The 26,382-nt window shown below is 40.1% G+C and overlaps 1 protein-coding gene across 4 annotated transcripts in view; it reads left to right on the top strand.

The window, feature by feature from the left end:
- The window catches only part of DENND5B (DENN domain containing 5B), a 205,063-nt gene that overhangs the window by 99,357 nt on the left and 79,324 nt on the right, over window positions 1-26,382 (top strand). For all 4 annotated transcript variants that reach the window (XM_058283016.2, XM_058283014.2, XM_058283015.2 and 1 more), the window contains 3 exons: window positions 16,752-16,939; window positions 22,235-22,846; window positions 25,435-25,666. In XM_058283016.2, the coding sequence (XP_058138999.1) occupies window positions 16,752-16,939; window positions 22,235-22,846; window positions 25,435-25,666 (1,032 nt within the window). The remainder of the gene's footprint in view (window positions 1-16,751; window positions 16,940-22,234; window positions 22,847-25,434; window positions 25,667-26,382) is intronic.

Genomic DNA, 26,382 nt, shown 5'->3' with positions numbered 1-26,382 from the left:
ATCCTAGAAACTTAGCAGTCTTGTTACCCAGAAGTTTAACGTAGGGCAAGCACCCAGAAGGCTGTTTTCTGGGACCCACATCAGAAAGAGGCACTTTGTCCTGAAACAGGACAGTACGAGGACTGGAGGTTGACTCGTGGAGGAGTAGATGACAGAGCTTTAAACACAGAATCTGCTTTTGATCCCAGTAACTAAAGACTTAGGAACGAACGTTTTACCTCCTGTGGCTCTTCAGTGGAAACCAGCGGAGGCTCGGGCCCCTGCCCTGGCTCCTGAAAGCTGCCCTGCTCTTCTTCCCCTCCCTCGACCAGAGGCCTGCCAGGGTCAACCTGTCGGAGAGTGGAAGAGCGGCTTGACGTTTTCTTGAAATAGTTTGCAGCTTACTAAATCACAAACTCTAGTCATGTGCAAGTGAGCAACAGGACTTTTTGGCTGTGGAGGTCATAAATCATAAAAGCAGACCTGATATTTTGATTAGGAGAAAGTTTGTTTCTATGACATATATCCTAAAAGTTATAGAATTTAACCAACTTTGGTCAATATTTTTATATTATTAGGTTTTATTTTATGATAAACAGAATCGTGATATTAAGACTTTTTTTTCTTACTGCTTTCTTTTTATATTCTTCAAGACACTAATCCTTTGTCAATTTTGTATAGCAAATATCTCCTTTCAATGTGGGGCTCCTCTCATGAACAGATACTTTTAATATTAATGTAATCCAATTCCAATTTACTAATCTTTTCATATATAACTTAGTTTTCTGTCTTATTTAAGAACCTTCTCTAGTCTGAGATCATAAAAATATTCGACATCTTCTAAACATTTAAAATTTTTCCATTTAAATACTTACTCTGTAAGAAATTGATTTTTGTTTATTGTTGTAAGGATGGGCTCAGATTTAATATTTTTAAAATATGTGTAACCAGCTATTTCACACGGTGCATTGACTAGCTGTTCTGTGGTGCCGCCTCTCCACGATGGTCCTAAGGCGGGGTCTGCTTCCTGTCCCTGCGCTGACGCGTTTGTGTCATTACCAGGGCTTTAATTAGGTCTTGGTATCAGATAGGACAGTTCCCTTCACCTTCTTTTTGCTGGAGTTGCAATTAAATCCAGTTTTGGGGGAATGGACATCTTTAAATGATTGTGTCCCCTTTCATGAAAATGGTATGTCTCTCCATTTATCAAGGTCTGCTTTAATGTCTCTCAGTAAAGTTTTATAATTTTTTTCATTAATGCCTTATACCAACTGTCAGTTTATGTTCTTCACACTTTACCTGTATAAATATTAATTTTTAAGAAACATTTCCATTATAAATAAATCAGATACAGAAAATCACACAAAACAAATACTTAGTGAATTATCATGCACTTGTAACCACAACCCAGGTCAAAAACTAGAAGTTCGTGGTATCATAGTGCCCTTCTTTGTGCTCATTCCCATACTCAGCCTCTTCCCTCATCAAAAGGGACAGCTATTTCTTATATTTCTTTATGAGTTTATCACCCAAGTGTGCAATCTGAGGTACTTATTCTTGCACATTTAAAAAAGTTTGAGGGAGCGGATGTGGCTCAAGTGGTTGAGTGCCTGCCTCCCACACGGGAGGTGGGTTCAGTCCCCAGTACCTCCTAAAAAGAAAAAACAACCAACCAGCAAACAAATGAAGAAGCGAACTCAGGGGGACCGATGTGGCTCAGTGGTTGAGCGCCAGTTTTCTACATGTGAGGTCCTGGTGTTCAGTCCCTGGTCCTAGTACCTTTTAAAAAAAAAAAAAAAAGGATAAATCTTTTTAGTTTTTTTAATCACAGATGTCCCTCTCTTCTCTTTTTTTTCCTTACAATTTATATAAAGTCATGTCAACTTAAACAGTTAGAAAATCCAAGCACTTGGCTTGTAAAGTATCCTGCAGTCTGGATTTTTTGATTCCATATGCTGGAGCAGTTCAGTTGGCTCTGTGCTCTCTACTTCCTGCAGTTTGACAGCTGGATCCAGATGCTTGTTTGAGTCATGCTCAGTCTGGATGTGTTCCTTCATCCAGAGGCACATACTGTTTTACTGTCTCTCTTTTTTATGTTGACAGCCACTAACGTTTAATACGTGGATTCAATCATACACTGGAGATTGCCTAATTGTGACATTCTAATTCCATCATTTTTTCCATTAATTACCTGGAATAATTTAGTAAAGAGGTGCACTCTGCTTTCCTCCTCTACTATTTGCTTATTCTGTGGTACAACTCATATAGTTCAGGCAGGAGAATGCTGGATTGTTGCCCTTTATTTTCTAGTTTTCAAGATAATTTGTCCCCTCTCATCCTCTGAAAGTGACCAGTTAGGCTTTTAAAAATTAATGTCATTATGAATTAAAGAAATCTGACATATTTAAGAGTTTCCCGGGTGGAGCTGGCCCATGCGCAGTGCTGATGCGCGCAAGGAGTGCAGTGCCACACAGGGGTGTCCCCCGCGTAGGGGAGCCCCACGCGCAAGGAGTGCACCCATAAGGAGAGCCGCCCAGCGCGAAGGAGGGAGCAGCCTGCCGAGGAATGGTGCCGCCCACACTTCCTGTGCCGCTGACGACAACAGAAGCGGACAAAGAAACAAGACGCAGCAAAAAGACACAGAAAACAGACAACCGGGGGAGGGGAGGGGAATTAAATTAAAAAAAAAAAAAAAAAGAGTTTCCTCATTGTATTTATCCTTATTTTAGCTCAAGTTGTCCCATCTCTGACCAGTGGGAACCTCTTCTGGTTGTCTGCTTCATCCTTCTGATAGGACTCGTGTTCTTTAATAGCTTTCTTGCTATCTTGTTGGCAAGATGTTCCATGATCATTTTGTGCTTTTCTTGTCCCAGACCTAGAATTAGGCAATTCTCCAAGATTACAGTCTGGCTGCTAGGGAGTCTTACTGCACTGGACTGACCTTTGACTCTAGGCCCTTTCAGTTGGAGAGCTGGGGGAAATACGGGCAGATGTGTGTGTGTGCATGTATGTATCCATCACTCCACATTCATCACACCACATACATATGTACACTTTTAAAATTCTTTAAAATATGTTTTTATTATAGAAGTTGTGAACTTACAAAACAGTCATTCCCATGTGTAGAATTCCCATACAACACCCCTTCACCAGGACACCACACTGTGGTGGAACATATGTTACAGGTTTTGAGATGATATGAGACTATTACGACCACCCATGGTCCACAGAGGACATCTGGCATATTTTTTTTCATACCGTTCTATTATTAACACATGACATCTTTGGCATTGATGCAAGAATATTATACAGTATTGCTGTTAACTGTAGTCCATAGTTACATTAATCATACATATACTTAAAAAAAATTTTTATTATTCCCCCTCATCCCCCCAGAAGGCTCCTTCCTTGTCTGCTCGTCTCCCCAGGAGGCTCCGGGACCTCCCATGTGGGAGGTGGGTGCCCACCTACTTGAGTGACTTCGGCTCATTGTGTCTCATCTTCCTTAGGAGGAACTGGGAACCAAACCTGGCACCTCCCATGTAGGAGACAGGCGCCCTGTTGTCTGAGCCACATCTGCTCCCCCTACACTTTTAAGATAAACTGATTCATGAATTCACACTGTTATTTCCAATTCTAATTTAGGATTACAGAGTTTCTATTTAGTTTCCTCTGTATTACATCTGTATAATGCACTTGGTCTCCCAGTGTATACTGAAGTAAAATCAAACTTTAGCCCCCCCACTAGGCTCTTGCTTACATTTCTAATAATTTCCCTTACTTTTTACAAATCCATTTATTCCCATAATAGAGAGTTTTAAAATTATTTAGCAATTTTTGTTTAGTTTAGTATCAGTAGTCCACCATCATGCCATAAATAGAAGTGTTGAAAAGATCACTGAGCTAAAATGAGAATGAACAGATTGACTGTGGCAGTTATTACAGGATATAGCAACTAGTAAGCAAAATTATTTTTAATTATTAATAATAAAATATTTGTTTTCTCTTTACCAAAAATTATCAGTTATATATAATCTACTTTTAAAAAGTACATAGTGTGTGCATTGATATGTATAGATGTAAACAATTTTTGTTACTGTCTTAACCTTTTTTTTTTTTTTAAAGATTTATTTTTTATTTATTTCTCTCCCCTTCCCCCCACCCCACTGTCTGCTTTCTGTGCCCATTCACTGTGTGTGTTCTTCTGTGTCTGCTTGGGTTCTTGTGAATGGCACCGGGAATCTGTGTCTCATTTTATTGCATCATCTTGCTACATCAGCTCCCCCTGTACGCAGCACCACACCTGGGCAGGTGGTGCTTTTTTCACGTGGGGTGGCTCTCCTTACAGGGCGCACTCCTTGCGTGTGGGGCTCCCTTACGTGGGGGACACCCCTGCGTGGCACGGCACTCCTTGCACACATCAGCACTGCACGTGGGCTGGCTCATCACACGGGTCAGGAGGCCCTAGGTTTGAACCTTGGACCTCCCATGTGGTAGGTGGACCGTTCTATCAGTTGAGCCAAATCTACTTCTCATGCCTTAACCTCTTTGTTGAAGAAATAAGACATACTTTTAATAGGTACTCATGAAAAGTATATTCTTATGAATATATACGTATCTATTTTATTAATAATTTGCTTTCAAAATGTCTCATATATCCACTCTCAGTGATTTTTGGAGTCTTTACAAAATGGCAAACCACTCTGTTGTGATTAATGTATTTTTTGCAACTCTTAAAATTGTGAATAAAACACTTTTTTTTTTTAAGGAGGTACCAGGAATTGAACCCAGGACCTTGTACATGTGAAGCAGGCACTCAACAACTGAGCTACATCTCCTCCCTCAAACAACTTTTAATATAGAAAACAGTTCACAATGAATATTTAGTGTATTATCTATTTTGTAAGCCATATTTGATTTTGAAACATATACTTTTTAAAAAATAAATTTTATTGATACATAGTAAGCATACAGTTCATCCAAAGTATACAATTATGGTATTTAGTATAATCACACAATTGTTCATTCATCACTTCAATCATTATTAGAACATTTTTATTATTTCCATAATAATAATAAACAAAAAACAAACAAAATTCTTCCCCTCTCAATCTCTGTGTTTCCTCTGCTGTAAATAGCTGCTATTTCTGGATATTCTCACACAATTATTTATTTCTTAAATAGTTTTGTTGTGATATAGTCATATACCCTATGGTATTCAATGACTTTTATTAATAGTGTAATCACAGTGTTGTGCATTCATCATCACAGAAAATTTTAGAATTATTTCATTACTCCAAAAAGAAAAGCTCCACACTTCTCAGCATGCCTTCCGTAGCCCTACATAACCACTAATCAAATTTCATCTTTATAAATTGATTTATATTTACATTTTATATAAATGAAATCATACAAAATGTTACACAGTATATTTAGTTCATAGTAACACAATCATATAGTATTTGTCCTTTTGTGTCTGGCTTGCTTCCCTCAATATGTCCTCCAGGTTCATCCATGCTGTCATATGCTTCACGACTTCATTTCAGTTTACCACTGCATAATATTCCATTGTGTGAATACACCACAGTTTCTTTATACACTCACTGGTTGATGGACACCTGGGTTGTGTCCACCTTTGGCAACCATGAATCACACTGCTAAGAACATAGTTGAGCAGATATCTATTTGTGTTACTGCTGTCAGTTCTTCTGGGTATATACCCAGTAGTGGTATTGCAAGGTCACGTGGCAAGGCTATATTCAACTTCCTTAGGAACTGCCAAACAGTCTTCCACAGTGGCTGTATCATTCTGCGTTCCCACCAACAGTGAATAAATGTTCCATCTCTCCACATCCTCTCCAACATTTGTAGTTCTGTCTTTTTAATAGTGGCCATTCTGATAGGTATGAAATGATATCTCTCATTGTAGTTTTGATTTGCATTTCCCTCATCATGAGTGATGTTGAACATTTTTTCATGTGTTTTTTGCCATTTGTGTTTCTTCTTTGGACAAATGTCTATTCAAATTTTTGGCCCATTTTTAATTGAGTCATTTGTCACATTGTTGAGTTGTAACATCTTCTCATATATCCTGCATATTAAACCCTTATCAGATATGTGATTTCCAAGTATTTTCTCCCATTGAATCAGCTGCCTTTTCATCATTTTGACAAAGTCCTGTGAATTGCAAAAGTGTTTAATTTTGAGGAGGTTCCATTTATCTGTCTTTTCTTTTGCTGCACATAATTTGGATGTCAGGCCCAAGAAACTGCAGGGTCTTTAAGATGTTTCCCTACATTTTCTCCTAGTAGTTTTATGGTCCAGGCTTTTTTTATATTTAGGTCTTTGATCCATTTTGAGTTGATTCTTGTATAGGGAGTGAGATAGGGGTCCTCTTTCAATGTTTTGATTATGGATATCCAGTTCTCCTAGCACCATTTGTTGAAGAGACTGTTCTGTCCTATTAACATGGACTTGGTAGATTTGTCAAAAACCAGTTGGCCCCAGAGGGGAGGGTTTATTTCTGGACTCTCAATTCTATTCCACTCATTGATGTGTCTATCTTTATGCCAATACCATGTTGTTTGACCACTGTAGCTTTTTAATATGTTTCAAGGTGAGGCAGTGAAATTCCTCCCATGTCACTCTTCTTTTTTAGAATGCTTTTGGTTCTTTGGGTGCACTTTCCCTTCCAAATGAACTTGGTAATTGCCTTTTCAATTTCTGTAAAGTAAGCTGTTGGAATTTTGATTGGTATTGCATTAAATCTATAAAACAGTTAGGGTAGCATTGACATCTTCATGATATTTAGTCTTCCAATCCATGAACACAGAATGTCTTTCTGTTTATTTAGTTTTTCATTGATTTCTTTTAGTATTGTTTTATAGTTTTCTGCATATAGGTCCTGTACTTCCTTGGTTAAATTGGTTCCTAGGTATTTGAGTCTTTTGTCGTTATTGTAAATGGAATTTTTTCCCTAATTTCCTCCTGACTGTTCAGTACTAGTGTACAAAAACTACTTGTTTTTGCGTGTTGGTCTTGTATCCTACCACTTTGCTGAACTCATTTATTAGCTTAAATAGCTTTGTTGTAGGCATTTCAGAATTTTCAGAATATAGCATCATGTCATCCGCTGATAGAATTTTATTTCCTCTTTTCCTATTTGGATGCCTTTAATTTTTTTTTCTTGTCTAATTACTCTAGCTGGAACTTCTAGCACAATGTTGAATAAAAGTGGTGGCAGTGGGCATCCTTGTCTTGTTCCCAATCTTAGAGGGAAAGCTTTCAACCTTTCCCCAGTGAGTACGATGCTGGCTGTCATTTTTTCATATATGCCCTTTATCATATTGAGAAATTTTCCTTCTATTCCTATCTTTTGAAGTGTTTTTATCAAGAAAGGATGCGGGATTTTGTCAAATACCTTTTCTGCATTGATTGAGATATCAAGTGGGTTTTTTTTCCTTCACTTTGTTTATGTGTGGTGTATTATGTTGATAGATTTTCTTATGTTAAACCACCCTTGCATACCAGGAATAAATCCCATTTGGTCATGGTATGTAAGTCTCTGGTATGCTGTTTGATTCGATTTGCAAGTATTTTGTTGAGAAATTTTGCCTTATAGTCATTAGCAAGATTTGTAGTTTTCTTGTGTCTTTATCTGGCTTTGGTATTAGGGTGATATTGGCTTCATAAAATACATTGGGTAATTTTCCCTCCTCTTCATTTTTTTGAAGAGTTTAAGCAGGATTGGTGGTAATTCTTTTGAAATACTTAGTAGAATTTGCATGTGAAGCCATCTGTTCCTGGACTTTTCTTTTCTGGGAGATTTTTGAGGACAAATTGAATCTCTTTTAATGTTACTGGTTTGTTAAGTTCTGTATTTCTTGTAGTGTCAGTGTAGGTTGTTTGTGCATTTCTAGGAATTTGCCCATTTCATCTAAGTGTCTAGTTTGTTGGCATACAGTTTCTCATAATATCCTCTTATGAATCCTTTTATTTCTGTGGAGTCAGTTGTAACTTTCCCCCTTTCATTTCTGATTGTATTTATTTGCATCTTCTCTCTTTTTTTTCTTTGTTAGTCTAGGTAGGGGGTTGTCAATTTTATTGATCTTCTCAAAGAACCAGGTTTTGGTTTTATTGATTTTCTCTATTGTTGATTGCTTTTTTCCCCCCTCATTTTCATTTATTCCTGCTCTAATTTTTATTATTTCTTTCCTTCTGCTTGCTTTAGGATTGATTTGCTGTTCTTTTTCTAGTTTCTGTAGTTGTTCAGTTAAATCTTTGAGTTTAGCTCTTTCTTCTTTTTAAATATAGTCGTTTAGGGTAATAAATGTGCCTCTCACTACTGCCTTAGGCGTGTCCCATAAGTTTTGATAAGTTGTGTTCTTGTTTTCATTTGTCTCAGTATATTTACTGATTTCACTAGCAATTTCTTCTTTGACTTGCTGATTTTTTAGGAGTGTGTTGTTCATCCTCTACACATTTGCAAATATATCTTTTTCCTGTCTATTATTTATTTCTAGAGTCATTCCATTATGATTAGAGAATGTGCTTTGTATAATTTCAGTCTTTTTATATTTACTGAGAGCTGCATTGTGCCCTAACATGTGGTCTATCCTGGAGAAGGATCCATGCGCACATGAAAAGAACATATAATCCACCGAGTTTGGATGCAGTGTTCAGTATATGTCTATTAGGTCTAATTTGTTTATCATATTGTTCAAGCTCTCTGTTTCCTTGTTGATCTTCTAATTGTTCTTTCTAATGATGTGAGTGGTGTGTTGAAGTCTCCAATGATTATTGTAGAGATGTCTATTTCTCCTTTCAGTTTTGCCAGAGTTTGCCTCATGATTAGGGCACCCTGATTAGGTGCATAGATATTTATGGCTATTTCTTCCTGGTGGATTGTCCCTCTTATTATAATGGCCTTCTGTATCTCATAACTTTTTTGCATTTAAAGTCTGTTTTGTCTGGTATTAGTATAGCTACCCCTGCTCTTTTTTGGTTACTGTTTACGTGGAGTGTTCTTTTTCCAACCTTTCACTTTCAGCCATTTTGTATCCTTGGGTCTAGGTGAGTCTCTTAATAAGCAGCATAAGGATGGCTCGTATTTTTTTATCTGTTCTGTCAGCCTGTATCTTTTGATTGGGGAGTTTAATCCATTCACATGCAAAGATATTACTGTAAATGCATTATTTACTGCCACCATTTTCTTCTTTGGTTTTCATATGTCATATCATATATGTTTTTACTCTTTTGGTTATCCTTTCTGCTATTCATTTTTCTATCCTCTCCAAGCCTCTCTCTTCTTTTTCTTTAGGGCTGTAAGGCTTCTTTCAATATTTCCTGCAAAGGTTTGTTATTTATTTGCAAATATTTTAAACTCACCTTCGTATTTGAAGGACAGTTTTTCTGGATAAAGAATTTTCGGCTGGCAGTTTTTCACTTTAATTATCCTAATTGTATCATACCACTGTCTTCTCGCCTCCTTGGTTTCTTTTTCTTTTTCTTTTTTTTTTCTCCTTCATTTCTCCTTCAAATCTGCGCTAAGTCTTACTAGGTGTCCCTTGTATGTGGTGGTTTGTTTCTCCTTTGGTGTTCTCTTAGAATTTTCTCTTATACTTGACATTTGATGTCCTGAGTAGTATGTTTCTTGGAGTGGTTCTATTTGATTTATTCTGATTGGGGTATGCTGTGCTTCTTGGACATTTAAGTTCATGTCTTTTGAGAGTTGGGAAATTTTCAGCTATTATTTCCTCAAATACTCTTTCTGCCCCTTTTCCCTTCTCTTCTCTTTCTGGAACTCCCATGACATATATGTTGTTGCATTTCATGTTGTCATTCAACTTCCTGAGTCCCTGCCCATTTTTTTCCATTTTTTCTTTATCTGTTCTTTTCTTTCTTCAACTTTAGCTGTTCTGTCTTTGGCATCACTTACTCTTTCTTCTGTTATTTCAATTCTGCTACAATATATTCCATTTTATGACTAAGCGTAATTCTTTTAACTCTCATTAAACATTTAGTGCCTTAAAAATAGTTCACTGTTATACATGGTCTTATACATAATAAGAATCCATGTACATATGGATTTATTTTTGTTGTTTACTTTTTTTTTTTAGAGAAGTTGTGGATTTACAAACCAATCATGCGTAAAATACAGGGCTCCCATATACCACCCCACCACCAACACCTTGTATTGGTGTGGGACATTTGTTACAATTGATGACAGCACTTCTTAATAATTGTACTTTTTAATAAAAAGTAATTACCTTTTGGGAGTGAATGTGGCTCAAGCAGTTGAGCACTCACCTCCCACATGGGATATCCAAGTTTCAGTTCCCAGTGCCTCCTGAAAGAACAAAAACAAACAAGCAGAACAGATGAAGAAAAACACCTCAGGGAAGCTGATGTGGCTCAGTGGTTGAGCGTCAGCTTTTCCCACATATGAGGTCCTAAGTTCAATCACCAGCCTTTGGTACCTCAAAAAGAAAAAAGTCTGTAAAAGCCATTCAGAAATAGAATTTCACTTTTTTTAAAAAGTACCTTTGTTGTAATTAATGAAAGATTATTAAAATTGTATATTATCCATCCATAATTTACTAAGTCTATTTTTCCCATATTCTACCCTATTATTAATACTTTGTATTAGTATCATATATTTGTTATAATTATGAAGGAACATTCTCTTACTTGTACTATTAACTGTAGTCCATCGTCTACAGTACAATTCCATGTACATATGTTTTTGTTTACTTATTTGATAAATTCCTTGAATTGGAATTGCTGGATCAAGTGATCTGTACCTTTTTTTAAAAGATTTCTTATTTATTTATTTCTCTCCTCTTCCCTGCCCTCCCTGCCCCCCATGCCTCCCAGTTGTCTGCTCTCTATGTCCATTTGCTGTATGTTCTTCTGTGTCCACTTGTATTCTTGTCAGCAGCACCAGGAATCTGTGTCTCTTTTTGTTGTGTCATCTTGCTGCGGTGCCACTCCTGGGCAGGCTGTACATTTTTTGTGCTAGGCGGCTCTCCTTATGAGGTGCACTCCTTGCACGTGGGGCTCCCCTACTCGGGGGACACCCCTGCGTGTCACAGCATTCCTTGTGTGCATCAGCACTGTGCATGGGCCAGCTCCCCACACAGGTCAGGAGGCCCAGGAGGCCCAGGGTTTCAACCTTGGACCTCTGTTGAGCCAAATCCACTTCCCTGTACCTTTTAAAGCTTTGGACTAACTACCCTCTAGAAGAACTATAATAATTTATGCTGCCATAAAGCAGAATATAAGAATACCCTTTCTTCCACACCTTTACTGTGCTTTTCTTTTTACTGTTTGTCAGTGTGATAAGAAAGAACAGCTCATTTTTACCCCATCATTCAGGGTGGATTTTTTTTTAAATTTACATTTGTATTCTGCCTTTTGTGATGCATTTGAGCTCTAGGCCACTTCTTTACAGTATGTTTTATTGTGTAACATGGTCAAGCATAATTTTTTAAAATGTGCAAATAGATTTATTTCATTTTACACACCTTAGGTGTTAACATATTAATTTCTAAACACACACCCTTAGCTACCCACTTTTTTTAGGCTCTTTACCAAGTGCTGGAAATTCTGAGATTAAAAAGACAGTTGTGGGAAGCGGACTTGGCCCAGTGGTTAGGGTGTCCGTCTACCACATGGGAGGTCCATGGTTCAAATCCTGGCCTCCTTGACCTGTGTGGAGCTGGCCCACACGCAGTGCTGATGTGTGCAAAGAGTGCCGTGCCACCCAGGGTGTCCCCCATGTAGGGGCTCCCCATGCTCAAGGAGTACGCCCCGTTAGGAGAGCCTCCTAGCGCGAAAGAAAGTGCAGCCTGCCCAGGAATGGTGCTGCACACACGGAGAGCTGACACAACAAGATGACACAACAAAAAGAAACACAGATTCCTGTGCTGCTGACAACAACAGAAGAGGACAAAGAAGAAGACAAAGCAATTAGACGCAGAGAACAGATAACCAGGGTTGGGAGCAGGGGGAGGGGAGAGAAATAAATTTAAAAATCTTTAAAAAAAAAAAAAAAGAAAATCAGCACATAAATACCAAAAAGACAACAAAATCAATATTGTTATAGCCCACTCACATGGCACACGCTACATTTTGAGTATAGTCAATCACGAAATACTTAAATGACATGAGTATAAGACTATGGTGCTTTTCTCCTCAGGCTTCACTAGTGACGTGGGATACAACTTCCTTGTGGGCAACACTGCATTTTCATTTTCTAGTCATTTCCTGAAGGTCCTTAGGAACCCTTAAAGTTCACATTAAAATCTTTAGTTTTTCATGTGTGATTTTGTTCCTAAATAGTAGTTCTGATTGCTGCGAGGTTTACTTAGGCGTAGTAAGAATGCTCACTCAATACCACTTCCCTGCATGATGAGCAATAACCATGGCTTAGCAAATGGGTATTTGGGTTTTCTTTATAATGAGTCTGAGCATGCACATAATTAGCTGAATATTTTAATATCCCAGGAAATGTGGCTTTTGAGTGAGTGGTTTCCTATCTAATTACCATTTTCTCTTACTGAAAAAGGAGTGATTCTTTATCTCATGTGGACAAAATCTAAGCAAGTCTTATTTACCTGGATATCCAGCAAAATTATATATTCCTACCCCACTAACTCATTTACTTATTAAAAAATATTTTTAAAGCACCTATTATATTCCAGTAACTGTGCAAAGTGCTGAGGTTACTAAAGTAAACAAGACTTCAGTCCTTGACTGAAATGAATGGCTCCAGAACAGACCTGAGCACCTTTCTCTGGATTTGGCCTGTTAGAGCTAGTTATCGTCTTCTTACTCCTGTTTTTTTTTGTGTGTTTTGTTAGGACTCTGTTGCACACAAGAGGAGAAAAGTACAACCTTTGACATGTCATGATGTATCTTCCATTATAAACTTTGATCAGACTGTCTTTATCAAGTATGAATTAAGTCCTAGCTGTAAGCTAGGCTCTGTGCTTTGTGGGGTGCACTGAGATAAAATGGGTCCCACTCTGCCCTCCTTGAGCCCACGGTGGAGGAGAGACAGGACCCTGAGGCCAGTGCCATGATGGAGTCCTAGGGCAGAGCAGAGCTGCAGCTGGTCTGAACAGAGCCCCTTTCCTCAGCCAGGGACCACAACAGCGCCGGGAATTTCAGGCCGGCTCCGCCCAGCCCAGCTTCTGTAGGTGTCAGCTGGTCCTGTGTTTGTGTCCATGTGACTCATACCCACGGGGGTTTGTTTTTCAGACGTTTCCTGTCATCAGGTTTTCACCCAAAATTTAAGTCTTAATAATGAATCAAATAAGGAAAATTTTAAGTACACTTGGGCAGTGGACGATGGTTCATTACCAAAATCCCATTGAAGAGTATTGTAAGTAATCATCTACAAATTATAGGGTGACACAAGAAAACTTTTAAAATGGGAAACATCCTGCTTTTGCTTGATCAAGTGTTCTTTGAGTTGGTGTGAACTAGTTAGCATCTCATCAGTCTCCCTAACCTTTTTGTTCAGACTTCCCCAGAGTCTTACTCTTCCAGATTTTACTTATTTATTCACAGTGTTCTCTGTGAGAGGATTATTACTGATTCACAATCCCTGGTCTGCAATTTTTAAATCCGTAAAATTCTGAAAACCAGTCATTCTTTTTTTTTTTTTTTTTTTTTTTTTGGTTTTTTCATTTTTTTTTATTGATTTTATGATAATATTACATTAAAAATATATATGTGAGGTCCCATTCAACCCCCCCCCACCTCTCCCCCCCCCCCACCTCTCCCCCCCCCCCCCCCCCAGCAACACTCGTTCCCATCATCATGACACATCCATTGGATTTGGTAAGTACATCTTTGGGCACCTCTGCACCTCATAGTCAATGGTCCACATCATGGCCCATACTCTCCTCCATTCCATCCAGTGGGCCCTGTGAGAATTTACAATGTCCAGTGATTGCCTCTGAAGCACCATCCAGGGCAGCTCCATGTCCCAAAGACGCCTCCACCTCTCATCTCTTCCTGCCTTTCCCCATACCCATCAGCCACCATGTCCACTTTCCCAATCCAATGCCACCTCTTCTATGTGGACATTGGATTGGTTGTGTCCATTGCACCTCTATGTCAAGAGGAGGCTCAGATTCCACATGGATGTTGGATGCAATCCTCCCACTTTCAGTTGTAATCACTCTAGGCTCCATGGTGTGGTGGTTGTCCTTCTTCAACTCCATCTTAGCTGAGTGTGATAAGTCCAATAAATCATATTGTAGGTGCTGGAGTCTGTTGAGGCTCAGGACCTGGCTATCACATTGTCAGTCCAGAGATTCAAATCCCCTAAATATATCTTAAACCCCAACATTAACTGCACCTCCATCACCTTAGCATGAAAGTCTTATGAAGGAAGATCCCATCTGAGTCCAGATTCATCACACATAAACATCAGTTCCAAAAAGGGGCCATCTGACCTGGTAGTTAACCCCATCGGCCATGACCATATCTCCCATGGGTCTCTTTAGCCCTCAAAGGAACCGATATCTGGGGGTTGTATCTGCTTTATCTGTCTTTCTGACTCTGCTCAGTTGTGCATGAGGGCAATCCTTCTGCCAGCCTCCAGACTCTTTTTTAGAAACTCGTAGCCATATAAACTCATTTCTCTTTTCCATTTCCCCCTTACTTTAGGTCAAACAGCATTTTAAAGTCATGTTATTTTATGTAGACAGGGATATTCTGCTGATCCACATTGAACCTTCCGTATAAGGTCATTTTCCAGTTGCATCATCAGTTGGTAGTTGATAGTGGTCCCTTGGTGCCAGGGAGGCTCATCCCCGGGTGTCATGTCCCACGCTGGGGGGAAGGCATTGCATTTACATGCTGAGTTTGGCTTCGAGACTGATCACATTTGAGTAACATGAAGGCTGACAGGAGGAAATTCCCAGGCACAATGTTGCTCTAGGCCTTGTTCTTATTTTAGGCTTATCAGCTCACAAGCATAGTCATTAACATCAGGGGCTCACTGTTGAACCCTCACTCCCTCCCGGTCCCCGCCGCTGTACCTGGGAGACTGTCGCTGCTCCGCTAGGGACCACGACAGAGCACCATTGGCCAGGAACCCAGTACCCCCCCTGCTGTGGTTTTTAATTGTTGCCACTATGAGTATATCCAAACATTACCATGCACCCTGGACATATGTTCTGTACAGCTCCCTGTCAGCCAAATATCACCTGTCATTGGTATCCCATACCAGTATCCCTCCATTGCCATTGTTGAAACACTCTGTGATCCAGAACTCCCCGAAATTTGAAGCCCAATATAATGTCATGGTCCCTTACTAGGGAATGGCATATAGCGATGGATTTAAAGGTTAGATAAAGAACTTGGATAAAGTTAGATAAAGACCTTAGATAAAGAATGTTGACTTGCAAAAATTCTACATCCTATCTTTTTTTTTTTTTCCCCCCCCCCCTAATTATTCAGCTTCTCTTCACAGGAGTCCTAGACCACAGCAATGCATATATATAATATACAGCACTCCCATACATCCACCACAAAACCTTTTTCCTTCCACAGCGATACTCTTACACCCTATTCATATCATATTTACTTAACGTGATGTACAGAGTCTGAGACATTAGCTTTCTAACAAGGTGACATCTGTGCTTACATTATGGTGCATACTTTAGGATATACAGTTCTTTACATTCTTAGTTATCCTATGTTTTACATTATGGTTTACATTATCGGTTAAAGTCAGGTTTCTGATAAATGAGTTAAAAAAAAGAATGACTGATAATGTAAACCAGTCATTCTTTTTTTAACTCATTTATCAGAAACCTGACTTTAACCAAAGCGACCTTCTTTGTATGCTTTGGTTATCCACCTTGGTGGGATTGCGTGCATATTTTCCTGCAGAGTTATTAATGTGTTTGATTGCAGGTTGTTACCCTAATTATTTCATAATATATGATATGTGTGCATTAATACCTTTCAAGTTTAAAAAAAAATCCAAATTCTAAAACAGCCTTTCTCTAAGGATTTAAATAGGGATTATGGACATATATTTGTAAAACGCATTTATCTATAAAGAGTGGTTTTAGAGTGCAATCTAATATTGTGGTCAGTGTTTAGTTATAACAATGAGTTCATGTAAATAAAACCCAACTGAGAAACTCAGCCTTTAATTGTGTGGTATGGCTTTCACTTTGTCCCTAGATGTGATAGTTCTGTTTTGAGTACTTAAATATAGTAAGTGTCACTATGAATTCATAATATCTGATTTGTTGTGCTCACAAAATGAAGACTAAAGAAAATATAACCCATGGGACTAACAGCCATAGCCATGATCATACATAGAAGAAAGAAAGAAAAAAAAAAGTCTTTGGATTGAGGGATTTTATAGACATGTATTTAAAAAGTGATCAATAGCAATATACTGCATCTTTTATATTTTTTTTTAACGTGAGAAGTGCCAAGGGCAGTTTTATTAGTTCTTGATTCATTCACTTTCAGGGGAGGGTAAGTTCATATTCTGGTAAATTTAACATGGAAAGAGTGTGACAGTATTTCCCACGTACCTCACACCACATTCAAGTAAAACGGTTTAACACTTGTTAAATTATGGTGGGATAGAATTGACCTGTTTTCTGTATAATCATAAAGCAACATTTTATGTATTAATACAGGAATTTTTTGGAAATTGCTATGTTTAAGTAATGTAGCGATTTATGTTTTTACTTGGAATCTTCCCCTCCATTTGTCCTTGTTCTGTGCAGATTACCAGCGCCTGATGACGGTGGCAGAAGGCATCACCACCCTTTTGTTCCCGTTTCAGTGGCAGCACGTTTATGTGCCCATCCTCCCTGCTTCTCTGCTACATTTTCTGGATGCTCCTGTCCCTTATTTGATGGGCCTTCAGTCTAAAGAAGGAACTGACCGTTCCAAACTAGAACTTCCTCAAGAGGTAAAGCTTAGAGTGAATGATGAAGCATCTGCTCTTTGCAGACTTAGCAGTGCCTTTGTCCAAAACGTGTCTCTTCAGCTATCCTGAATGTCCCCGATAAATGCAGGGTAGAGCTCGTGCCATAGACTGCAGGCCCTAGCTCCTGACGTCATTAAGCAGTGTTTAAAGCAGGACAGTGGCAGATTTCCACACGCAAAAATTTGTGAAGAGCATGTACTAGTAACATTATTTCATTGCTTTATTGTTCTAACATTTCATTTCTTTCCCCCATTCATGCAATAAACTCTGTTTTTAAATGCTCCAACCTAAATTTTGGCATCCTGTAAAATTATTGTATCAATTAAGGTGAATCTGTCGTGTATCTATCGAGTGGGGTTGTTAAAATATTGACTGCATTAATTTTTCCTGTTCTCAGACCTACAGCCAGTTTTCATCCTGCGTTCTGGATGTCAGCGTGGCTGGGTGGTTGAGATCAAACTTCTAACCCCTGGCTAATGCATCATCTTAGGTTACTCTGCTTTCTGTGTGTTGTATTTTCAAACACTGTTTAAGAGGAAAATAAAAGGAATTCCCAAAAACATTTTTTATCTAAATTTTAGTTCTTAATGGTACTCAATTGAAATGTAAAGCTTTTCAAATGAAATATTGATGAGAATGCCTTGGCCTATTACAAAACATAAAATGGTTAATTATATCACATAATTAGCTGTTTGAGTACCCACTTTCTTAATAAAATATCTCATGCTGTGCTTTGCTTTTTTTTCTTATTTCCCATAGAGATTCTAATTTTAATACATGAATTCAAAATAACACACTAAACCATGGCCATGTGGATATTATACACATCATCCATTGCTTATTTTTATTCTAATAAATATTTCCCTACCAAAATAAACATTTTATTCATGGGAAAAATGTCTGTATTCAGGTCATATAAAATGTATGTGCAGTCTGCCTTGCTTTTTTTGTGCTCTGCTCTTTCCCCCAATTGACTTCTACTCTCTCTCTTTTGAACTCTCTTGGTTTATCTTTTTAAAAATTAGTCTGAGTATCTGAGTATCTTTAAAAATTAGTCTGAGTAAAAATTAGTCTGGTTCTAAGAAGTAAATCCTTTAAATTTTCAAGAAAAAAGATACTACCCAAATGTATTTTGTTTTGAAGACTTAAACATTGACTGTTTTCCTTTCTTGTTGATTATTTGGTCTATTTTGTTGTTTAAATAATATTTTTCAAGACAGCCCGCTTTAGGCTTAAACATACTGTTGTTCCTTTTTTGCATGTGTACTAATTATCGAGAATTGTTTAAACACCAGATTGATGTATTTGTAGTAGTGAAACCTTTCTAGCTCTATGTCTGTGTGTATCCTCTGATTCTAAAGATAAGCTTTTAAAAATTGTAAATGCAGTATAATTTATACTTGGAATAAAATCTTTGACTTTCTGATTTTTCATTCATGAAACTGACACTTTAATAAATGCATACCCATCTACTCATAGGTCACATTTATAAGATATTTGAATCAGCTGTGAAAATAGTTCTCCTGTGTTGAAGCTGTAAATTACTATATCGTTGTTTTAGATGAAAAACCTAATAGTATATCAACTAGCTCTGGTATCCTTTACAATGATACTGTAAATGATGAAATCTCTTTTACATGATTTGGGGGAGGAGTGGGTAAAAAAATGGGAATTTTAAGAAGTTACTTAAATGTACTTATCAATGATATTCCCTCCCCCTTTCCCCGAAAACTCTAAAATTAAATAACAGTAAGAAATAGCAACAGCCCTTCTTAAAATAGTTGTAACAATGACAGGTTTACAAAAGGTTATTTTAAGAAGGTATGATTTTAGTTAGCTAGCTCACAATGCTACTTAGACTCATAATTAGCCACCACTCACTTTCCCCATGATGCCCTAGGCACAGGTGGTCATTTGTCCCATTGTTAATCCGGTTTCCTTTGGGGTGGAAAGGCGTAGCTCTGAGGGTTAATTGTGTAGAGTGGTACCCACTTTCTTCCATTCTTACTCGTCTTTATCTTAAGTTTTGGGTGAAAGTCCAGAGAAAACCCGAGGCAGAACTGCCTTTGATGCTTTCTTGCTGTCGTATCTTTTCCTGAGACTAAAGGAGTATCTTCAGTGCTCTCCTCTGACTTACGGTCTCAGACAGGCTTCTCCAGTGCACCAGACCAGCAGGGCGTGTGTGTGTATGTGTGACTTACTGATGATTTTGGTGCATGTGGTTGTGGGCCTGGCAAGTCTGAAGCCTGCAGGATGAACCAGCAGGCTGGAAACTTCGGCATGGGTCGATGTTGTCGTCTTGAGGCAGAATTTCTTCCCTTTGGGAAACTTCCGTGTTTGCTCCTAAGGCCTTAGCTGATTGGATGAGGCCACCCACATTTACACAGTTGTCTGCATGCAGGTGTTAGTTGTAGCTGCACAGCACCTGCACCTCAGGTCCAGGCTGGTGCTTGACCGAGCCCGGGCACCGTTGCCCAGCCAGGTTGACACGTGCAGGCAGCCATCAGACTTAAGGTTAGGGACGTAGGAGTGTTCACGAAGATAACTAAACCTCCAGTCCCTGTCCCTTTGTTTTTTTTAAGATTTATTATTTTATTTATTTATCCACCCCCGCCCTTGCCGCTTGCTTGCTCTCTGCTCTCTGTGTCCATTCGCTGCATGTTCTTCTGTGTCTGCTTGTCTCCCTTTGTTGCGTCATCTTGCTGCATCAGCTCTCCGTGGGCGCGGGCCATCAGCTCTGTGCAGGTACGGGTAAGCCTGCCATCACAAGGAGGCCCCAGGACACGAACCCGGGGCCTCCCATATGGTAGACGGGAGCCCAATCAGTTGAGCCACAGCTGCTTCCCTGCTGTTCCCTTACTTTTCAACGAATTTCCGTTGTTTTTATTTGGAAGTAATTAAATACTATGAATGCTTATGGGCAGTATTTATCAACAGAAAATATTTAGTCTCAAAACAATGTAAAATTGAGATGGCGAGAATATTTTTCATCGTATATGTAATACTTCTTGAATTCTAAAGTAATTTTTAAAATTAAATGGTTTTAAAGTAAGAAGGTGATTTATGAGAATGCCTTACAGTGTGGAGTTCTTGTTTGTTATAGAGAAAGACTTTTTCGGTTTTCTTCAATAGATTTTCTTAACATGAGTTCATATTTCCTGTTTCTACTTTGTGGTGGTGGAAGCCTCAGGATGGCCTGCTGAGCAGATGTTGCAGGTGCGAGAGGCCCCTGTGGGACCACGAGTCAGGCCAGTAGCTGTGGTGCTGGAACAGCCCCTCGAGGTAGCTGTGTGGCTGAGCAGTGATTATGTGGTCATAACACGCGTTACTCTCAGAAAGTGTGCCGGTTTCTATTTTCATGGGAGAAGGAGAGGGGTAGGAAAGGATAGGAGCAGGACATCAATGAGTGAGAAATAACAAAATGTGAGGGGGGCTGCTGGCTACCCATTTATTTTAGCAAGTTAGTGATTCTTCCGTTTGTAAAGATACCAAATCATCCATTTTCCATCTGAATTGGGGTGACCTACTTTCTCTCTTCAAGTCTATGGATGTATACTGCTTTCTCGAGACACATATGTAAGGGTTTGGATTTAAAGAGAGCTCTTCACAAGGTGTGAATGTTTCAGCTCTTTATTTAAGGAAAACCACTGACATGAGAGATGATGAAAATGGAGGGAAAATATCTTAAGCCTCCAGGCTGTATAAGGATGCACATCTGGCGCAGGTGTCAGCAAGTCACCTAATTTCTTGGGCCTCGGTTTCCTCATCTGCAAAATTAGAGTTGGATTCCAAGGTTACTCAGGCCTAAGGATCATTTATTACCTGTTTTGGAATTGGGGAAACCTTGAGCAGTTTTCAGTTGGCTTCCCTGGAAACTTCTCCATACTTCATGCTCATCAGCATCTGACATGAAAAGCAAGGATTAAAGGGGAAACAGACCCAGCTGTGCTCCCCTTTTCCCCTTACCTCGCCGCGCAGGATCAGAAGGGTGGTGTGAATTCTCTCTTCGTGGACCTGCGGGGGGCGTGGGTGAAGCTTCTGTTCTGCGTCTTGATGTCCACCCCAGGTTCAGCCATTAATGTAATGAGGATCATTTTACGTGAGCAGCTGCACCTCTTCCCCCAGAATCTAACAGGGCAGTCTTCCCTTTGACTGACAACCTTGTTCTTAGAGGGTGTGGCTAGTTAAAATAAAATACTTTTTTTTTAAGATTTATTTTTTATTTATTTCCCCCCCCCCCAGCTGTCTGCTCTCTGTGTCCATTGCTGTGTGTTCTTCTGTGTCCACTTGTATTCTTGTCAGCGGCACCAGGTATCTATGTCTGTTTTTGTTGCGTCATCTTGCTGCATCAGCCTTCCGTGTGTGCAGCCCCACTGCACTTTTTTCACACGGGGTGGCTCTCCTTATGGGGCACACTCCTTGCACATGGGACTCCCCTACACGGGGGACCTCCCTGCGTGGCACAGCACTTCTTGCATGCATCGGCACTGCGTGTGGGCCAGCTCCACCACCCGCGTCAGGAGGCCCTGGGCTTGAACCTTGGACCTTCCGAGTGGTAGGCGGACGCTTTATCCATTGAGCCAAATCCGCTTCCCAAAATACTGTCTTAACGACCACTGCAGTCAAGTACCTAAGGGATAGTCCTAATTATATACAAATACTTGACCCCTTAAATTTCCCATATACTACTTGAAAAATATTTAAGCATCTTTTTATTCTCCCATGCCTGTGAATCAAAATCTAGAAAATAATCAAACTGAGAGAAACATTTCCTCTGATTTCTGTCACCTCTCTTCCTCAACCCAAAAATACCTTTTGAGTCACCTCTTAGTTATTCAGTGATTAAGTATTTCTAGTTATCTCAGCACTTGCCTCTACCACCTCTTTATACTTCTTTTTGTATGATTTCTGAAATGTTTTTGCTGTCGGGGGTTGAAGTTAATTTTGTATAAGTTGAAAATCTGTGGATTATCTGTGAATTGGATTGATCTTTGCAGTTTCATCCCATTTTTGAATACTACAGCTCCAAATTTTAGCAGTTATTGTCAATTCTAAAGTATAAATGGTACTAGGGTGCTAGAATGGCATAAAGAGTTGAGGCTCATTCAGCCGTCTACTGGCGAGGTGCTATGAGCCTGTGTACCTTCCTCGTCGTGGAATGCCTCACGGATGCCAATTATTAGAGACTCGTGTCTAGACTCATAATATTATGGAAGGAATATTCTAGAACATGAAATTGTTTCATTTTAAAGGGTTTCCATTTCTTTTCTCTTTCAGGCTAATTTGTGTTTCGTGGATATCGACAACCATTTCATTGAGTTGCCTGAAGAGTTCCCACAGTTCCCCCATAAGCTCGACCTGATCCAGGAGCTCTCGGAGGTGCTCCTTCAGTTTGGGGTGTCTGCCGAGGGCGGCGGGCGCGGCACCGAGAACGCCGCCAGGCTGAGGCACCAGGCGCTCAAAGAGCTGGTCAGCGACAGGAGGAACGGCAACGTCGCTCCCCCGCCGCGCGCGCGCGCGCTCCTCGAGGGCCAGGCGCTGGCCCGCCTGCGGGCGCGGGCCGGGGGGAGCGCGCCCCCGGCGGCGCAGGGCGGCGAGGCGGGCGCGCCCCCGGCGGCGCGGAGTGCCGAGACGGGCGCGCCCCCGGCGGCGCGGTGTGCCGAGACGGGCGCGCCCCCGGCGGCGCGGAGTGCCGAGACGGGCGCGCCCCCGGCGGCGCAGTGCGGCGCGGCGGAGCTGCGGGACCACCTGCTCAACGCGCAGCTGCGCGAGGTCTTCGCCGCGCGCTTCACGCAGATGTTCGCCGATTACGAAGCTTTCGTGATCCAGACCGCGCAGGACCTGGAGTCCTGGCTCACCAACCGCGAGCAGATGCAGAACTTCGACAAAGTAAAGCCGCACTTTCCTCTGCGCCGGCGCTTAGCGGGCTGTGCTGTAGTTTTGTTACCTTTTTAAGTACAATTTCTCCTCTCCTTCCCATTAAGGGTTTTTCTTTACCAGCCTTTTGTACTGGATAACTTAATTTCACAAGAAGGCAAATCAACCCATTCATTAAGCTGGTCATTGAATTGTTTATTAAATTGCCTATAATCTCATTTTTAAATTTTCTAGATTTCAAAGAAGCTTGAATTAGAGAAACAAATTTCACAGGTTTTTCAAGTCTTTTTAACACTATCTGACCTTGTGATGGTTTTATTTACTTTTACATTATGATCAAGTCCAGTTAAATGAGGATGGCTCGTTCCTTTTCTAATAAATCCTTACCCTTTTTCTTGTCTTCAACCTGGAACGAAGTCACAGCCTGTCCATGTGAAAGTAACAGACACTTTAGATTCAGAATCCAAGTTTTGAATCATTCTAGGAGCAAAATAGAAAATGAATGAATGAATTAGTTTTTATGACTCTAAATCTCAGGCTCTTTTACAAAATTTTAGGTAAAAGAAGGTATCGCCCCAGCTTTCCATTGCCTTGCTAAAGCTGAGGTTTCTTTCTAAGGCTTGCGATGGGGTATTCCTCGGCCAGACTAGATTTGTTTCTCAGGCAGCGGCACGCGGGGACGTGCAGAAGGCTTCCAGGCGTCCACCCTGGGGCTGCCCGTGCCGCTCACCACGTGGTGTCTCACACTCCAGGAGCCTAATCCACAGTCGAATAAGTATTAACTAAAGAGTTACAGAAAGGCGGATGTTCTAAAAGACGGTTTTCAGATGTCATCAGATATTTTCTCTGATGGAGGATGTATACCACCTTGAGCAAATGAGTTCTGAGATGGATTTTATTTTTGAAAAAACCTCTTTAAAAATCAAGAAGACTTCACTTCTCCATATGTATTCCTACTCTTAAGTTTCTGATTAAGCTAAACCTTTTTACATATTTTTTTCTACCTAGCTTAGAACTAATATATGTAGACTCACAATTTATCTTCAGGGCAATTCATATTCTTATCTAAATCAAGAGCTAGTACTTTCTTCCTGCCTAGTCTTTATGTAGCTTCCAACTATAAATGGAATTCTTTTTATATAACCCCTAGAGAAATGAAAATTTCATGTTGGATTCCAGAAGGCTCATAATCACCTCATTTTTCAGTGGGTGATTTTGTAGAATGATCACGTATTTGTCCTGCTAGTCAGGTCTTCGCTGTAGTCCAAGAGGCTGCAATACCAGAGGCCGAACATTGGGCCATTTAAAAAGAGGGAAGTGGATGTGGCTCTGTGGTTGAGCGCCTGCTTCCCATGCACCAGGTCCTGGGTTCGATCTCTGGGACCTCCTAAAAAAATGGGGAGAGGAATCATGCTTTATGAAAAGAAATTTTGGCGTTTGTCAGTAAAATGCCTTTTGTAAAGATGAGCTAATTCCTAGAGACTATGGTGAATTTTTCTTCAGCTATTTGGATTTTTGTAAATACATGTGAACTGTGGAGGCACTTAAATTGAGTAAGCAGGTTTCTCTAAGGAAGTTAAAAGGCCTCCCAAATTTCAGAATGAAAAATAAACATGCCAGGAAGAAACTGTGCATTATTAAGGCAAGTATCTATCAGAACTTACCTTTCCATCTTCCCCATCGGCCACTGCCATACTGCACCTACTTAAAAGAATCAAAAATAAAACCAACCCAAGATCCAAAATAGTAACTCACTTCCAGATGTCAGCTAGGGCCAAACTGAGACTAGAATTCCTACATCGGACCTGGAGAACGATGAAAAGAACTGAACACACTTGTTTAGGAAACAGATTACAATTCACTCAGCCATTCGAGGCAGTAGACAAGCTGGTAACAGGAGCTGCGACTTGTTGCACTCCTTTTCCAACAGCTTGCTACTGCTTTTCGGGCATCTCTCTCTCTCTTAGGTTGTTAAAGGCCAGACTGTTGTGTCACACAGTCTGGAAGGAGTCTGATCTTGAATTAACACTTGTCTGTCAGTCTCAAACAGAGTCGAGGCCTGGAAAAACATCCACTTGAAAGAACAAGTGCTCACCCATAAGCACAAATTCCATGTTTTTTAAGGTTATTGCTAGTGTATGTGTATCGTTACTGTATCAGTTAATCCCCTCACTGCCGTAGAGCTTGGAGGTACATCGCGTAGGCTAGGGACCAAAGGCAGGAGAGATTACTTCACCCCACGGGGGAGACGGGAGCCAAACTGCACAGAGTGAAGTGGATGACGGCGACCAGAGCGCCTTGTCCACCCTTCCCTTGATGCCCTCTCCCCTGCGCAGCGGTCTTGAGGGTCAGCGTGTCGGTCTGCTTTGGAAGATAAGATTGGTCCTGAAGACTTGAGTGACCTGTTAAATTCTATGGATTTAGAAGAAAGGAAGGAAAAGTGAATTCCCAAGTATTTTGTTTTTTTTTATTTTAGGGGTCAGCACTGTATAAGATTAAAAGATTAAAGAGTAAAGAATTATCTCAGCAACACATAGTTCTCAGATTCACCATACAGTGTTGAGCTCTTGGTGCTAAATCTGTGACTTGTCTCATTGCAGGCTTCCTTTCTGTGTGATCAGCCTGAGCCCTACCTGCCGTTTCTTTCACGCTTCATTGAAACACAGATGTTCGCCACCTTTATTGATAACAAAATTATGTCTCAGTGGGAGGAGAAGGATCCTTTGCTTCGGGTCTTTGACTCTCGGATTGAGAAAATGAAACTGTATAATGTAAGGGCACCTACCTTGCGGACATCTATATATCAGAAATGCAGCAGTTTAAAAGAAGCAGGTACATTGGCCATGCCATGCCTTTTGAAATCAAGTTAAAATCTGTAATTTTTCGTACATATTGTTGGCCTTACCTACCACAAAATTAATTCTTAATTTTAGACTCCTTTGTTCATTAATCCTGGCACCAAATCAAGGGATGCTTTCTACAGGTTTGTTTCCTTCTGTATCTGAGTTAATGGCCATCTCATTCCAACTTGACTTTCCTCTTCTTCGGTTAGAAAGAGGAAGGCAATAATAAGTTGAAGGTTACTGTGGTTTTTGTCTTATTCTCTTTATTGCCTCAATGGGAAAATGTTAATTTATATCTTGCTATTTACATTGCCTTTTCAGTTCTCACCTCTTTTCTCTTAATCCAAGAAAAGGTAAGTATTCATTTAAAATAGTAAATCTGAGATGTTGCCTGATTTATATAAAGAAGTAGCAAGCACAAACATTAAATTTGCCTTAGTGATACCATTAATTAGGATAGCTTTGTTTAATTCTTTTACTGACATAAATTCCCTGGATTCTCACTCTCCTATTAGAGGTCCTCCCAGCCCTGACCCCAGTTTGCCCTCTGGCAGGTAACTGCAGAGTCCTGGCCAGCGAGGCCGACGGTGCGGCGTGGCTCCTGAGATAAGCCCCGTTCCCTGTGTACTCACCGCGTGCCCAGCTGCCCCTGTCCGCGTGCGTTTGATTGAGCGACGACAGAGCTAGGCACCCTTGCCTTTATTT

This window comes from Dasypus novemcinctus, chromosome 20, assembly GCF_030445035.2.
Source record: "Dasypus novemcinctus isolate mDasNov1 chromosome 20, mDasNov1.1.hap2, whole genome shotgun sequence".
In the NCBI taxonomy this organism is placed as follows: domain Eukaryota; kingdom Metazoa; phylum Chordata; class Mammalia; order Cingulata; family Dasypodidae; genus Dasypus; species Dasypus novemcinctus.
This window is presented reverse-complemented; position numbering and strand designations above follow the sequence as displayed.